The sequence below is a fragment of the Capricornis sumatraensis genome, chromosome 1 (assembly GCF_032405125.1).
Source record: "Capricornis sumatraensis isolate serow.1 chromosome 1, serow.2, whole genome shotgun sequence".
In the NCBI taxonomy this organism is placed as follows: domain Eukaryota; kingdom Metazoa; phylum Chordata; class Mammalia; order Artiodactyla; family Bovidae; genus Capricornis; species Capricornis sumatraensis.
Window position 1 is genome coordinate 224,264,882 of NC_091069.1, and position 15,726 is coordinate 224,280,607.

General features: G+C 41.6%; 1 protein-coding gene across 2 annotated transcripts; it reads left to right on the forward strand.

The window, feature by feature from the left end:
* The first annotated feature begins 8,886 nt into the window (after positions 1 to 8,886).
* On the forward strand, positions 8,887 to 15,265 carry PFN2 (profilin 2). Of its 2 annotated transcripts, none has more exons than XM_068983800.1 (3): positions 8,887 to 9,044; positions 11,149 to 11,341; positions 13,617 to 15,265. In XM_068983800.1, the coding sequence occupies exons 1-3, from the start codon at positions 8,913 to 8,915 to the stop codon at positions 13,712 to 13,714; spliced, it is 423 nt and encodes a 140-aa protein (XP_068839901.1). In that variant the 5' UTR covers positions 8,887 to 8,912; the 3' UTR covers positions 13,715 to 15,265. The 2 variants fall into 2 exon arrangements, with proteins under 2 accessions (XP_068839901.1, XP_068839910.1); XM_068983809.1 differs by having other exon boundaries at positions 13,937 to 15,265.
* The last annotated feature ends 461 nt before the right edge of the window (positions 15,266 to 15,726 follow it).

Consider the following 15,726-nt stretch of genomic DNA (forward strand, 5'->3'; position numbering starts at 1 on the left):
ATAACAAGATGGCCAGTGCTTCTATAGGCCTTGCCCTCTTCCCCTGGACTTCTACAACCCACCCCTCAAACTCAAGCACAACTTTCTTGGAATGAGATGCTTCAGCTATGATTCAAGAACCTTCTTTTTGCATGTAGTAGATCAGAGAGCTCGAATACTTTGGCTACCTGATGCAAAGAACCAACTCATTGGAAAAGACCCTGATGCTGGGAAATACAGAAGGCAGGAGGAGAAGGGGACGATAGAGGATGAGATGGTTGGATGGCATCACCAACTCAATGGACATGAGTTTGAGCAAGCTCTGGGAGATGGTGAAGGACAGGGAAGCCTGGTGTGCAGCAGTCTATGGGGTTGCAAAGAGTCAGAAACAACTGAGCAACTGAACAACAACAAAAAAATTAGAGAAAATGAATCAAAACTCTTAGGGAGCTCTGTGTGACAGAATTTGTGTGAGGAGCTTGTGTGACATTTAGGAAAGGACATGAATCCTTGAAGCCTCCAGGGCACAATTTAATGTAGGATTGCAACAAAACTGGCAGTGCAATTCCCCATGATATGGCCGGTCCAGTGCAATTCCCCATGATATGGCCAGTTCTGTCATGATTACAACAGGGATGCAGTAACTAAAGCAGCTCCTCAAATGCTTAGCTCATAATGGAAAAAATGACACTGGATAAACCTTAAGGACCTGAGGTGGGCTAGGAAGACGGATGTTCCGGTGAGCAAAGGGTTTAATTGCACTTAACAGAGGCTGATTATATAGCAGCTTAACCAAGTAAGGAATTCATTTGTCCAATGTAACAAGAACCTGGGGTCGGCGGTGCAAGGCTGGTGAAGCACTTGAGAAAGCAGGTCCCTTCTCCGCAGCTGCTCCACCATCCTCAGCATAGTCACAAATGGCTGCCTTACCTCAGCACTGCATCATCACCATCTGGACCAGTGGGAAGGCAGGTTAAAGGCAGAAAGCTTATACTGGCCTTTTTTTTTCTTTTTTAAACTTATCAGGGAGAAAGTAGTTTTCCATTAGACAATTTTTGGCCAGTGGAGGACTGGATGCTCACCAAACTTTTGGAATTACTTTAAATTAAATTGTTACCTCCCACTCCCACCCCAAGTAAATTTATGATTCTGTTAGCAAGAAAGAACAGGAGAAACTGGTAATATCTAGCCCATTAGATTAACTGAATTGTCATACTTTGTATTTTAAATTTTGCTGTTAGACACCTTTCTACAAATGTGTTTATCATTCCCATGCCTTTGAAAGCTCACCATCAGACAAATCACAACTGAATTATCTCTCTTTCTCAACTTCTTTGATTTTTCGCAAAGAAAGGATAACTTAAGAAACATCTACTTGAATGACTACATTGTCAGTACTACTGCAAGCACTTCACAAAAAAGTGTCCAAATGACTAACATTTGAAAGAGATGCTCACCATTTGCCATTAGGAATATGCAGATTAAAGCCATAATAAATTGCCATTACATACCCAGTAAAATGTTTGAAATTAAAAAGATATAATACCAAATATTGGTGAAGATGTAGAGTAACTGAAACTTTCATACATTGCTAGTACCAGGATAAAACCTCTTCAGAAGGTTATAGTTTCTAGTGACCTTAAACCTATGAGCAGTCCTGTTCCTAGGCATGTGCTCACCAAAACACATGCACAGAAAAGTTAATATTGATAATAGCAAAAACCTAGGAACTAACCAAATGCACACAGACAGTGTAAGGAATAAATAAATGATGATATAGTCACATAATGGCATACAGCAGTGAGAATGAGCAAACTACAATTATGTGCAAAAATATGGATGACTCTCACAAGCATTCGAGGGAAAGAAGCCAGAAAGAGTCACTGAAAAGGACCTACCATGTTAGCAGACTTTTATCTAAAGTTTAGAAATAGGCAAAATTATCCTGAGTTCTGAAAAGTCATAAAAGTAGTTAAAATCCTGAGAAGAGGAGTACTTAATACGAACAAGAAGAGAATTCTTGGGCTTCTGATATTGTTTCTTGATCTAGGTGTGGGTTAACCAGTTGAGTTCACTTGGTGAAAATCATCATGGTATGCATTTATGATTGGTTCTCTTTTCTGTATGTATCTTATACTGCAGGAAAAAAGTGAAAAAATGATAATCATACACTGCTATTATAGTGAAGGTTTCCAGTCTTTTGTCTAAGGCCAATTCTTCTCCCTGTACTTAAAGTTTTTAAGGCATTCACCTATGGATTTTGGGATGTTATTTATGAAGTTGAGAATCATTACAGCACAAGGTGTTTCTTTTTACATTAAAAAATGAAGTATAGTTGACTTATAATGTTGTGATAGTTTTAGATATACAGCAGTGATGCTGATATATATATATGTACATATATACTTTTCAAGATTCTTTTCAATTTAGATTATTATGAAATATTGAATATAGTTTCCTGTGCCATACAGTAGGATTTTGTCTGTTTTATATACAGTGGTGTGTATCTGTTAATCTCAAATTCCCAGTTTATCCCTTTCCCCCTTTTGGTAACCATAAATTTGTTTTCTATGTCTGTGTGTATTTCTGTTTCATAAATAAGTCCTTTCCTATCATTTTGGGGATTCCATATATGTCATATTACATGATGTTTGAGTACCTTTCAACCCTTCTCTTATTTGATTTCTAAGTCAAGTGGGCCTTAGGAAGCATCACTATGAACAAAACTAGTGGAGACGAAGGAATTTCAGCTGAGCTGTTTCTAAATTCTAAAAGATGATGCTGTTAAAGTACTGCACTCATTATGCAAGCAAATTTGGAAAACTCAGCAGTGGCCACAGGACTAGAAAAGGTCAGTTTTCATTCCAGTCCCAAAGTAAAAGTGAAGTCGCTCAGTCGTGTCCGACTCTTAGCGACCCCATGGACTGCAGCCTACCAGGCTCCTCCGTCCATGGGATTTTCCAGGCAAGAATACTGGAGTGGGGTGCCATTGCCTTCTCCTAATCCCAAAGAAAGGCAATGCCAAAAAATGTTCAAACTACTGCACAACTGCACTCATCTCACATGCTAGCAAATGCTCAAAATTCTCCAAGTGAGGCTTCAACAGTACATGAACCATGAACTTCCAGATGTTTAAGCTGGATTTAGAAAAGGCAGAGGAACCAGAAATCAAATTGCCAACATCCACTGGATCATTGAAAAAGCAAGAAAGTTCCAAAAAAATATCTACTTCTGCTTTATTGACTATGCAAAAGCCTTTGACTGTGGGATCACAACAAACTGTGGAAAATTCTTCAAGAGATGGGAATACCAGACCACCTAACCTGCCTCCTGAGAAATCTGTATGGAGATAAAGAAGCAACAGAAACAGACATGGAACAGCAGACTGGTTCCAAATCGGGAAATGAATACATCAAGGCTGTATACTGTCACCCTATTTAACCTATAAGCAGAGTACATCATGAGAAACGCTGGTCTGGTGGAAGCACAAGCTGGAATCAAGATTGGTGGAAGAAATATCAATAACCTTGGATATTCAGACGACACCACCCTTATGGCAGAAATCAAAGAGGAACTGAAGAGCCTCTTGATGAAAGTGAAAGAGGAGAGTGAAAAAGCTGGCTTAAAACTCAACATTCAAAAAATGAATATCATGGCATTCAGTCCCATCACTTCATGGCAAGTAGATGGGGAAACAATGGAAACAGTGAGAGAGTTTATTTTCTTGGGCTCCAAAATCACTGCAGATGGTGACTGCAGCCATGAAATTAAAAGATCCTTGCTCCTTGGAAGAAAAGCTTTGACCAACCAGGATAGCATATTAAAAAGCAGAGATATTACTTTGCCAACAAAGGCCCATCTAGTTAAACTATGATTTTTCCAGAAGTCATATATGGATGTGAGAGATGGACCATAAAGAAAGCTGAACACCGAAGAACTGTAGATTTTGAACTGTGGTGTTGGAGAAGACTCTTGAGAGTCCCTTGGACAGCAAAGAGATCCAACCAGGCAATCCTAGAGGAGATCAGTCCTGAATATTCATTTGAAGGACTGATGCTGAAGCTGAAGCTCCAATACTTTGGCCACCTGATGGGGAAAACTGACTCATTAGAAAAGACCCTGATGCTGGGAAAGATTGAAGGCAGGAGGAGAAGGGGATGACAGAGAATGAGATGGCTGGATGGCATCACTGACTCGATGGACATGAGTTTGAGCAAGCTCCAGGAGTTGGTGATGGACAGGGAAGCCTGGCATGCTGCAGCCCATGGGGTCACAAAGAGTCAGACATAACTGAGTGAATTGAACTGAAGCATCTGTATAAAATAATAGCATTATGAAGAGGGGTGAGCAGACTTAAAGTGTTTTAAGGTCCTTGGATTATTTGGTTGGGGTATATTATTTAATTTAAAGTTTTATTCTATTAAAAAAGCATGGTAAAATTTCAGTGTAACACTAAAAAAATAGAAAACGAACATATGAGTTCCACATGAATAAAAAAATTTAAATAGTATGCATATTAGACAAAAAGATAAAATGTAGCTAAGTGAATATAAAAGGAGACATTAAAATTTAAGGACAGAGGAATTGAGAGTAAGAGAGGGAGAGGAAGGAGGAGGGAGGACCAGGAGGAAGAGAAAGGAGGAGAGGGAGGCAGGACAGAGGAGGGAGATAAGAAGGATATAGTAGATAAATATCAATAAATGGAGAGCAGGGGACTTCCCTGGTGGCCCAGTGGTTAGGAATCTGACTGCCAATGCACTGGACATGGGTTGGATCCCTGATCTGGAACGATCACTCATGCCACAAAGCAATTAAGCCTGTGTGCTACAACTACTGAGCTTGCACCTTAGAGCCTGTGCACCTGAGTTCGCCTGTACTGTGCAACAAGAGAAGTCACCGCCAACGAGAAGCCTGCACACCACAACTAGAGAGTAACACCCCCTCCCCAACTACAGAAAGCCCATGCACAGCAGCGAAGTCCCAGGACAGCCAAAATTAAATTCAAAAACAAAAAGGACAGCATAACATAGTTTAATATCTGACAAAATAGACTTCTGAAACCCCTTGAACTGTATAGCCCACCCAGGCTTCTCTGTCCATGGAATTTTCCAGGCAAGAATACTGGAGTGGGTTGCCACTTCCTCCTCCAAGGGATCTTCCCAACCCAGGAATCAAACCCACGTCTCTTATGTCTCCTGAACTGGCAGGTAGATACTTTACCATTAGCACTACCTGGGAAGCCCTAAAGAGGGATATTACTTGAAAATTCAGTTTATCAGAATGGCAATATAATGTTAACTTGTATTAAAAAACCTAGAGCTAGTAAAAAAAAAATTCATAGTTTCAGGGTAAAATTGACAAATCCAGAATTGTAGGTACTCCTTGTTCTTAACTGTAAAAATCATAAAACAAGTGAATAGATTTAAAAGATAACATTTGTATTGCTTGTGGCATTAATGGTGCTTTTGTTCCATTTTCTGAACTTTCTTGATTGTTGTGACAATTTCATAATTAAAACACCTTTGAAGAAAACCAAGCGTGGAAGTCAAAATCTTAATTGAGGACTTGAGGTGGGTCTAGTTTTTATTATTAGAGTTTTACTGTATTGGGGTTAGTTCTATAGCTCTTACCCCAATGTTTATCAGGTTCAGTCACTCAGTCGTGTCCAACTCTTTGCAACCCTATGGACTGCAGCACGCCAGGCCTCCCTGTCCATCACCAACTCCCAGAGTTGACTCAAACTCATGTCCATTGAGTTGGTGATGCCATCCAACCATCTCATCCTCTGTTGTCCCTTTCTCCTCCCGCCTTTAATGTTTCCCAGCGCCTTTAATGTTTCCCAGCGTCATGGTCTTTTCAAATGAGTCAGTTCTTCACATCAGCTGGCCAAAGTACTGGAGTTTCAGGTTCAGGATCAGTCCTTCCAATGAATATTCAGGACTGATTTCCTTTAGGATGGACTGGTTGGATCTCCTTGCTGTCCAAGAGTCTTTGCCAACACCACAGTTATCAGGTTGGATACATCTTAATTTCAACTTGCTTCTTTGTGTTTCAGTAAAATGTCAAATGATTTTTTACATGTGGACATAAATGGCTGAGGCACTCCTTGACTGTACATTAAATATGACTTACCACAGTTATTATTACTTCTTATTCTAAATAAGAATAAAATATTTTGGAAACAATGCATAATAATGCATTCTGCATTTAAATATGCTACAACTGATTGTTATTAGCTACTTCTGGATATCTGTTTCAACAACAGCGGTTTTATTTTTCTTTGGTTCTGCCCAGACATCACTATTAATCAATTACCCAAAATAAAAGCAGAGAAAGATACAAATTGATACTTTTTCTCATATTGATACTCTCTTGGACTTATATTGCAATTCTTAAAACAGTGTTCAACATCTACTTATGCCTTTTGAAACACCTTGTGGTAAGCAACAGTTAAATGAGATAGGAACAGATTACTGTATACAAACAGAAAATAAGGCACCCATGCTCTGAGGCTTGTTCTAAAGAAAAAGGGCATTAGGAGTCTTTTATTATAATACCAAAAAGAGACAGTAAATAGACTCTTCGAATGCATATCTCAAAATCTAAACTGTAAAACCTGTATTATACAAGTTTATTTTTCATAGTTTTCTACTTTATTTTTTATTTTTATTCTCCAGGGGTCGGGAAGATCCCCTGGAAGAGGAATTCTGTGTGCAATACTGGGATAGAAATGACACCGTTTGAAAAATAAAACAGTAATTTTAGGTTTGTATTTTGAAAAATATTAAAAAATAATAAGAATTTTAAATTCTTTTGTTTTACCCAATGTGTTTTGGAATCTTTTGAGATTTGAATATGCAGAATATTCAGTTGACTTAACTCTTTTGCTGTTTAGACAATAAAAGAACAAGAATTACTTGCATTGCTTTGCTATATGAAGAAAATAGTGTAAAAATTAAATCTTAAAAACTTCAAATAAAACTTCATTGTAGATTAACAAGTCAATTTCAACTTCAAACTATCATTTTATTTTTTTCGTTACCTTTGTTTACTGTTTAAGTTTACTGAATTACAACCTGTATAAAGAGCACAAATAAGTGTACAGCTTAATGAATTCTTACATTGGCACTGTGCTACCAGCACAGTGGATCATTAACTTTGAGGCTGATAAACTGGTAAAACTGAAGGGTTGAAACCATCAACGACCACCATACACACAAAAAAAGTAGTAAACAAGAATGAGTAAGTGTAACTAAATCAGGTGGGCGGCACATTTGCAAAAATAAAACAAGTTTTTTATAGCACATAGGTTCTATGTATCATCAGAACCTGAGAGAATACATTATCTCAATCTGATAGGAGCCTGACTTGGGAGTTCCTTACTGTGATTTCCCCTCCTTGCCGGTAAGAGTTGTACATTTGAAAGCAAACATCAGAAAAAATACAAAACGTCAGAAGCAATTAGATTACGTAGCAACGTTTTTATCTTCTTTCCTGAGCAACATCTGTGGAATCCTCCTTGTCACTAATTGTGACCTTACATGATAACTTTAAAACTGAAAATCAACTTTTTCAGAAACGCTTTGAGACGCTCTCTTCCCTTCACTGACAGATCGTTTAGTTCATTTAAAATCGAAATTGTGGGACGTCTCCTAATCCTTTGCAAGTCATAACGCCCAGCGGTTACTAAAGGCCACGCAATATTCACAGGGACTCTACCCATGTTTTACCACCTAAATACAAGCCATTCTCCGATCTGGGTCCCGAAATTAGTTTAGCTTTTGAGAGTAGAAATACTAACATGTTCATACAACGAACCCGTTCTTAGATTTTTAAATTCGTTATATATTGATTTCTTCGACCCACCAGTAATACTCCCAGTTACCAACCAATAGTTTTACATTGCTCGCTATTTGTTTCCTTCGGAATTTACGAGCAATTTAGCCGGTTTAAGACAGGGGAAGAGAGGATCTTCCTATCAAGGAACCCACACAATGAGAGGCCTTTGGTACCCAAATGAAGCAACAATGAAAGACCAGCAAAGCTCAGAAATGTTCCTGAAAGCCAAGAATGCCACTCTGATTTCAGATTGCTGGAGCGCGCCCGCCTGGTAGCCTTTGTGGCCGAGAGGTCCAGAGAAGAGGGTCCCACTGAGGATGCCTAAGATGACAGTGGCCGACTCTGCTACCCGCCCGCCCGGACCACAAAGAGGAGTTAACGCTCCGCATCCCGTCACCAGGGCAACTCTGCAATCCGACACCGAGGCGCAAGATTCCGCATCCCGAGCCGCCGGCCGCAGGACCGAGGCGTTTCACCGCCCGGACGCGGGGACTCCCAGGCTCCCCAGACGCCGCCGTCCCAGGGGTACTGAGTGCGACTAGAGAGACGCCCTCTCCGTAGGCCCGGGGTCCGAGGCTCAGCCACGCTCAGCAACCCGCCTCACTCAGACCTCGCCGGCCGCACGTGGCGCCGTGATTGCCCCGGGAAGTATCCCTCCGCGGCCGCGCCCCCGCTCAGTCCCCCTCCCTTCTCGGGACCCTCAGAGTCAGGGCGCCGCGGAAGGATCGCACGCACGCGCGCGCGCACGCCTCGCCGGAACGGCGGAGAGCTAAGGGAGCCACGGTGAAGAGTAGTCTCCAGCGCCGTCGCCGGCACTGCCGCTCCGCAGCCTGCCGCCGCTAGTTCATCAGCCCCGCGGTCGCGGGCGGGAGGGCGGCCGGCCGGGCGCGCTCCGCGGCTTGTCCCTCACCGCCGTCCCCGCGTCCTCCCTCCGCAGCTCCTCGGGGAGGGGGCGGTCGGTGCTTGCGCAGAGCCGCCTCCTCTCCGCCCCCGCCCCGCCTCCCCCCGCGCCGCCGCCGCCCGCGACCGCCGCCGTCGCCGCCGCTGCGCCTGCTGCTCCTTGCCGTCCCCGCTGCAGTGCGAAGGGCTCGAAGATGGCCGGTTGGCAGAGCTACGTGGATAACCTGATGTGCGATGGCTGCTGCCAGGAGGCCGCCATTGTCGGCTACTGCGACGCCAAATACGTCTGGGCAGCCACGGCCGGGGGCGTCTTCCAGAGCATTACGGTGAGGACCGGCGGGGACCTGGGTTCCCGGCCCCGGACCCATGCGGGGCCGGCCGTGGGGGCGCCGCAGCCGCGGGGCCGGACTCGGGCAGGGCCGCGCCGGCAGGTGTGAGGAGCGGCGGGCGCCGAGGATGCGGCTACCGGGCGGGCGGAGAGGCCGAGGCCCGGGGACGCCCCCTCGCCGGGGCTGCGCTGAGTGGCGGGGGCGGCGGCCGGGCTCGCCGGCGTTCCCACACCTTGTCCGGATGAGGCTGGGGGAGGGGGCACGCACCGGTTCGTGGGTGGGGGCCTTTTCCCTTTTCTCGCCCCCGCCCCGGGGTCCCCTGGAAGCCCTGAGGTTTGCTTTGTACGCTCCCGGGTGGAAGCGAGGACCGGAGGGGCCGGGCTGGGGCGCGGGTCCTCGGGTGGTCGAGCCGCCCCTAGCTCCTCCGGTGACGGCGCGCCGCCCGCGCCGCGAGCTGTGGGAGGCGGCGGCTGCCCGGCCCCCAGGATCCTCGCGGCCACTTGGCGTAGATTTGCCGGTGTCCAGGCCTCTTGGGCTTGCGAGAAATGAACGCAGACAACGTAGGTGGATTCGTGAATCTCTGGCTCCATAGGATTTTTTTTTTTTTAATTCTCCAAGATGGCGATCTGCCATTGATTTCTTTCCTATGGAGACTCATCGATATACCGTTATCCCCAATTACGCAACAGAGTTCTAAAAAAAGGGGGTGCTTGGGGCTTTCAATAATCTGCGAAGACCGAGGGGATGTTCACTTCTCCAAGTCCCTCCCTCTTTAGTGATCTTCATAAGGGAACTAATGCAGATTAATGCTTCCCGGTGCCTGATTTTCTTGTGACTTGGTGATTTGACTCGGTTGCCACATGTTTGGGGAATAACTGTCAATAAGCCCTCCAGTGCTGCTTTATTGTTTTGCCTCTTTCTGCACACGGGTCTAAAATGGTGACATTATATCAAATACAGGGCCATTCTCTTAATTTCCTAAGCTTCACGCCCCCTTCCTATCAAATGCCAAAATTCAGGCCCCTTACTATGGGTGCTACTAATTATTCTTGTACTACTTAACGGTTTAAGGTCTAACTGTGTAGAACTCCTGATCCAGGTACTTTGCGGCTCTCTGTTGCCGCAGTGGACTACAATGCTTACAGAGAATTGCCGTCGGGCGATCAACTTTTTTCCTGCAGTCCTCTTGTCTTTGTGTGTGAGTTCCCGCTGTCTGGCTGGGAAGATTGCGGGAGTGTGCTTGGAAATGGCTGGGGCCTGCTATGACTCTGCAGTTCTGATGGGGGCGACGCCTTCCTTCTTATTCATGGAATGTTAGAATGCACGTTTTCTCCTTTCCGGTTCTGGTCGCTACCTCAGTTTCTTTCCCACTCTCCCTCCATTTTCTGTATTCTTTTATGGTTGCTTATTGCAGTGCTACGACAGAATCCTCTTTGCATTTGCCCAGAAAGAAAACTGATTACTTAGGAGGGAGGGGAAGGAAAGTTGGAGAGGGAGTAGCAGCGAAAATGAAAGAGGAGGGAAATATGAATTCGGGGATGCGCTGAGATTCAGGGCTTGAAGTTCATACTAGGGGGGTATGTCAAGCTGTTTGAAGCAGAGTAGATGTAAACAGATCTGCCAAGCATGGACTTTGTTCCAGGAGACTTTCAAACAACTTTAAGTTTGATATGACAAGACTGTTACGTGATTGTGATAGATAAGATTTTGTTGAAAGTTTCTGGGTGAATCTTTACCATTACATAAGCACTTCGGGTACCACCTGACTTGAAACAAGTTTATAAGTAACTCTTAAGTTTGTAATTTATCTAGTGTCATCTACTAACTGGAGATTCTTTGCGTAGACTGGGCTTAGTTAACAGACCACTCTCTTAACTGTGAAATCTAATTAACTGATATAAAATGTCATCCCGTAAGATTAAGTAATTTTTTAGAAACGGCTGAAACTTGGTTTTACATTAATGAAATGTGGATGTCTTGTAGTGGTAGTACAAACTTGACATTTTTCCTGTTACACCAAGACAAGAAATTAACTAAAACTTTTTGTTTTGTTTTCTCTCTCTTTTTCTTTTTTTTGTTTTGTGGTTGGGGGCGGGGGCAGCCAGTAGAAATAGATATGATTGTAGGAAAAGACCGGGAAGGTTTCTTTACCAATGGTTTGACTCTTGGTGCAAAGAAGTGCTCAGTGATCAGAGATAGCCTATACGTGGATGGTGACTGCACAATGGACATCCGGACAAAGAGTCAAGGTGGGGAGCCAACATACAACGTTGCTGTCGGCAGAGCTGGTAGAGGTGAGTACAGTACCCTTTTGGTTAATAGTTGCAAGTCGCATTACAACTTATTAAGCAGTTTCTTTAACATTTTGAATAAAGTGTTAGTCCATAATGGCTATTAAGGTGGTTTTTGTGAACTGCTGAGCACTGAAGGAGGCACTGCTTTAGATTCATTTGCTCTACAGCAGCTGCATATACAGCCTCACCTCTGAGATCCTGACTTTATGCTGAAAATAGAATATTAATATCAGCTCTTCAGTTCCAGCTTTAGTAAGCTGAAAATCTAAATTTCTCTCCTCTGTATGTATAACTGAACCACTTTACACTTGAAATTAACATTGTTAATCAACTATACGTGAATATAAAATAAAAAGTTAAAAAATAAAATCACTTTGTCCCTCAGCTGCTAATTATTCAGATTGCTAAATCATTCAGATTGGTTGTCTTAGCCCCTCTGGGTTTTGACTTCTGAATGTCTTCCCTTTCTTTCTTGCTCACGTTTTAGTCATTCACTATTCAGCATAAAAAATGAAGAATTTCTGTTGGCTTCCATTTCTGTCAGAAACATTGCTGGAGAAGACAGAAATAATTAGAATGAGGGCTTTGGAGTAAGTTTTGCACTTATGAAATATTTTGAAAGACTATATGTGCCTGATTTATTTGAAAAATAGGAAATTATATTTCATTTATATACTGATCCAGAACTTCTTGTGTTTCCTATCATTAACGTCGCAGAAATTCTTACTGTACTAAATAAGTCTCACTGCATTTTTGAAAGAAACTTTAAAAATTGAGATTTATTATGACATCTAATTGGTTTAAAAATACATTTAAATGTGTTAACCTGTGAAAATGTTTTGTAAATAAAGAAGGCTGGTGTAGCCTAATAGAGCAGATTTGGCCCATGTAATGTTAAGACCAAATCTACCATGTGAAGAAACTTGAAGCTACTGTGAGCTGCAGTGGGCCTGCCAACTCCCAGGACTGTCCTAAAGGTTCCTCCTGTTCTGCTGTGCATTGCTACGTATGAGTATTTCTCTGTAGGAAAATTAGATGGCTGTGAAATAGGAGATAAATCTCAAAAAAATAGCTGAGCTCAGATAAATATACTAAAAAGAAGCATCAACCATGTGACATAAAACCAGAATGTTTTTGTGCCACACTGCACTACTGACATCTAGTGGCAATAAATATAAAATCTGATATACACATACACATATTTTGAGGATAGACCTTTGAACTGCATCATGGAAAAACCTGTTGTTGGAAATAATAAATTTATTTTAGGGTTTTATACTCAATTAAAAACAAAGCTAACAGTGAGGATATCAGTAAGCACAGACCTTCAGAACTTTTCATTTGGGCTCTTCTGAATGGCACTGAAAATGCTATTTAAAATTCAGTCTTGGTTTTTCTCTGGAAGTAATACACATTTAGCCTCACTGGTAAGACTTAACAGTTTGTACTTACGCAGTTAAATTTGGGAAGAATTTTATAAGTAAGTTTTAAAAAATTTATTTTTGGGGGACCAGTCTAATGTGTATTTGTCATGCTAATCAGAAGTTTTTTGTTCTCTGTATAAGATAGATGTCCATAAAAGGAATGCCATTTGCAGCAGTATGAATGGACCTAGAGATTATACTAAGTAATAAAAGTCAGACAGAAATATAAATCACCTATATGTGGAATCTTAAAAAAAATTATACAAAAGCATTTATTTATAAAACACAAACATTCACACACTTAGAAAACAAACTAACGGTTACCAAAGGGGAAAAGTTGGGGAAGAGGGATAAATTATGAGTTTGAGAGTAACAAATACACACTACTATATATAAAGTAAACACGGATCTACACAGGGAACTCTACTCAATATTAATAACCTAAATGGGAAAAAAATCTGAAAAAGAATAAACACATATATGTGTATAACCGATCACTTTGCTATGTACCTGAAGCTAACACAACATTTGTAAATCAACTATACTCCAATATTATAAAAAAAAAGATAAACAATCACACTCTTTTGCCCCTAGCTAGTGTAAAGATACTGTTATAGAGCACTGCAGCTGCACTGATTGGACTTCCAAGATGCACTTAATCGTCAAAATGTTTTCAGCATATTACTAGTTTGAAAGTTCTCCTTTTTGGAGACCTGGCTGACTTCAGTGCTTCGTTGTTCATGAAAAACTGACTTAATGTTAACTTATTAATCGGGGTTCTGTCTGCTAAAACTTATGTGACTCTCTTGATTAACACTTCTTTTGAAACACTTTTCTTCTTTCTCTTTCAGTCTTGGTCTTTGTAATGGGAAAAGAAGGGGTCCATGGAGGCGGATTGAATAAGAAGGCATACTCAATGGCAAAATACTTGAGAGACTCTGGGTTCTAGCTGCTAGGCAGACTGTTAAGTATTAGGGGAAAATTGCTCTTAAACTTTCCTAGCTGTAAGCTTGAGTCTTAATTCTGGAAATTTTATTAGCAATGCAGGGTGATGGGGTATGAACCTGTGTCTCCTTTGTATCCCTCTGTTGGTGGGGAAAGGTGTCTTTCTTTCTGCCCCCCCCCTTAAATAATTCTGTTCACTTTTGTTTTGTTTCCTTGTGTACTCCAGCATTGGTTATAGTCATGGGAAAGGAAGGTGTCCACGGAGGCACACTTAACAAGAAAGCATATGAACTCGCTTTATACCTGAGGAGGTCTGATGTGTAAGCAGCCTCTCCCCATCTTCCTAGCAACTGTCTTCATCATCACCCCAATTATGGTCACAGAGCTACCTGATTATAGATGGTAGCTAATTTTTCTTTGCCTATTTTCTAATGTCACAATTCCTGTTTGCCCAGTGGATCATTTGTATGTTAACCACTGTATGTAACCAACCTTATCTGGCAACATAATTGCAGCACAATAATGATTTGCATGATACCTTGAAATTTGGGGGGAGGGGGCATGCCAACTTGGGCATCACTTTGTCTTAGCAATTAATGGGATATTGATTACTAAAATAAGTTAATATTAAGCAAGGTGCCAGTTGTACAATCTCTAATTTGATCAATGTCTTTCAGCACTTTGAGCATTTACTTAGCTCATCTAGTCTTCCTTTCATAGCGCATGGTTGGGCGGAAAAAGTGCATGCATCTTTCCTTCACTCTTTTCTCACCCCCTCCCTTTGCACATAGGTATTTGGTTTGCTTCCATCTTCTTTTATGCAGTGCCTGGTTTATTTAACCAATTAATATCACTTTTGTTGATGAGCTATTGAGACCTGCAGTAGTTTGCTTTTAGTATTGTTGTTGCACTTGAGAGAAACCTTTTATCACAGTGTCCACAGGACATACAAGTGCAACTGCAAAACAAGAGCAAAATGCACTTCCTCCCGTGACCTTATAGTAACCATACTGATTGAATCCCAAGGGACATTCCATCATTGCAATAGCTCAGATTTTTGTTCCTGTCTTTTTCTTTGCACACCAGCTCTACTCTTTAGTAAAATTGTAAAAGGCTGCCATTATGGACATTAGGTATCCCAACATAACCATCTGGAGTGTGTCCAGTTTGTTCTTCATAGGACCAACTTTTATTTGCAGCTTGAGTTTTTATATAAAGTTGCATTATTGTGGACTTGGCTGTCTTGTGATGAATTTTTTTCATATGTATTCTGTGCCATACTATTGTTAAAATGAACTGTTGCTATTGTGAGATGGATTTTAACTGACCTATTAAAGGTTTCTTTCGAATGGCACTACTTTAGGGACATTCTAGTATTTGCTTCTATTGTTTGGGCCTTGTGGATAATGTACAGATTTAAAAACAAATCTTGTTGCTGATTTGTCCATTTCTTTCCCTGCACTTTGTTACATCTGGGATACAGTCTAACTCATCTGATTTAATATGCATTTAAAAAAATGCCATAACTATTAAACACCTTGTTTACAGACAGATGAAATAAATTTATTCCAACCAAACACTCTAGACTCCTGTTATTTATATAAATTGTTAGCTTACTGTTACAGTTGATCTTTGACACAATGGGGATATACTCTGCTGCAAGCATAAAATTTTACAAAAACTTCAGCTGGTGGCCTACTCCATTTGCTCTAGTATTATAAAGAAAATGAGTGCCTAGGAATTTATTTTTAATAAGCTTTGTTTGCCCTGTTAAAAATGGCTTATCATTTTGGGTGCATCTTCAGGCTTATGAAGCAAAAATTGATTTATCCACTGGAAATTAAATACTTTTTTTTTGTTGCTGATGTTTTGATATGAAAAATCTAGTGAGCCATAAGGGGCCCAATATTATGAAGGGTTTCTGCATTTGTGGATTCTGCTGTATTGAACTGTCATACATATGACTTCTCTTGATTGGAGGCTCTGTTGGCAGGCTGCAGTCAGTCAGCTGGGACT

Bases quoted from the DNA above. Each gene is read 5' to 3' on its own strand.
- PFN2 (XM_068983800.1), top strand. From the start codon at position 8,913: ATGGCCGGTTGGCAGAGCTACGTGGATAACCTGATGTGCGATGGCTGC. The intron at 9,045-11,148 runs GTGAGGACCGGC...GGGCGGGGGCAG, and splicing joins GCGTCTTCCAGAGCATTACG to CCAGTAGAAATAGATATGAT. The intron at 11,342-13,616 runs GTGAGTACAGTA...TTTCTCTTTCAG, and splicing joins TGTCGGCAGAGCTGGTAGAG to TCTTGGTCTTTGTAATGGGA.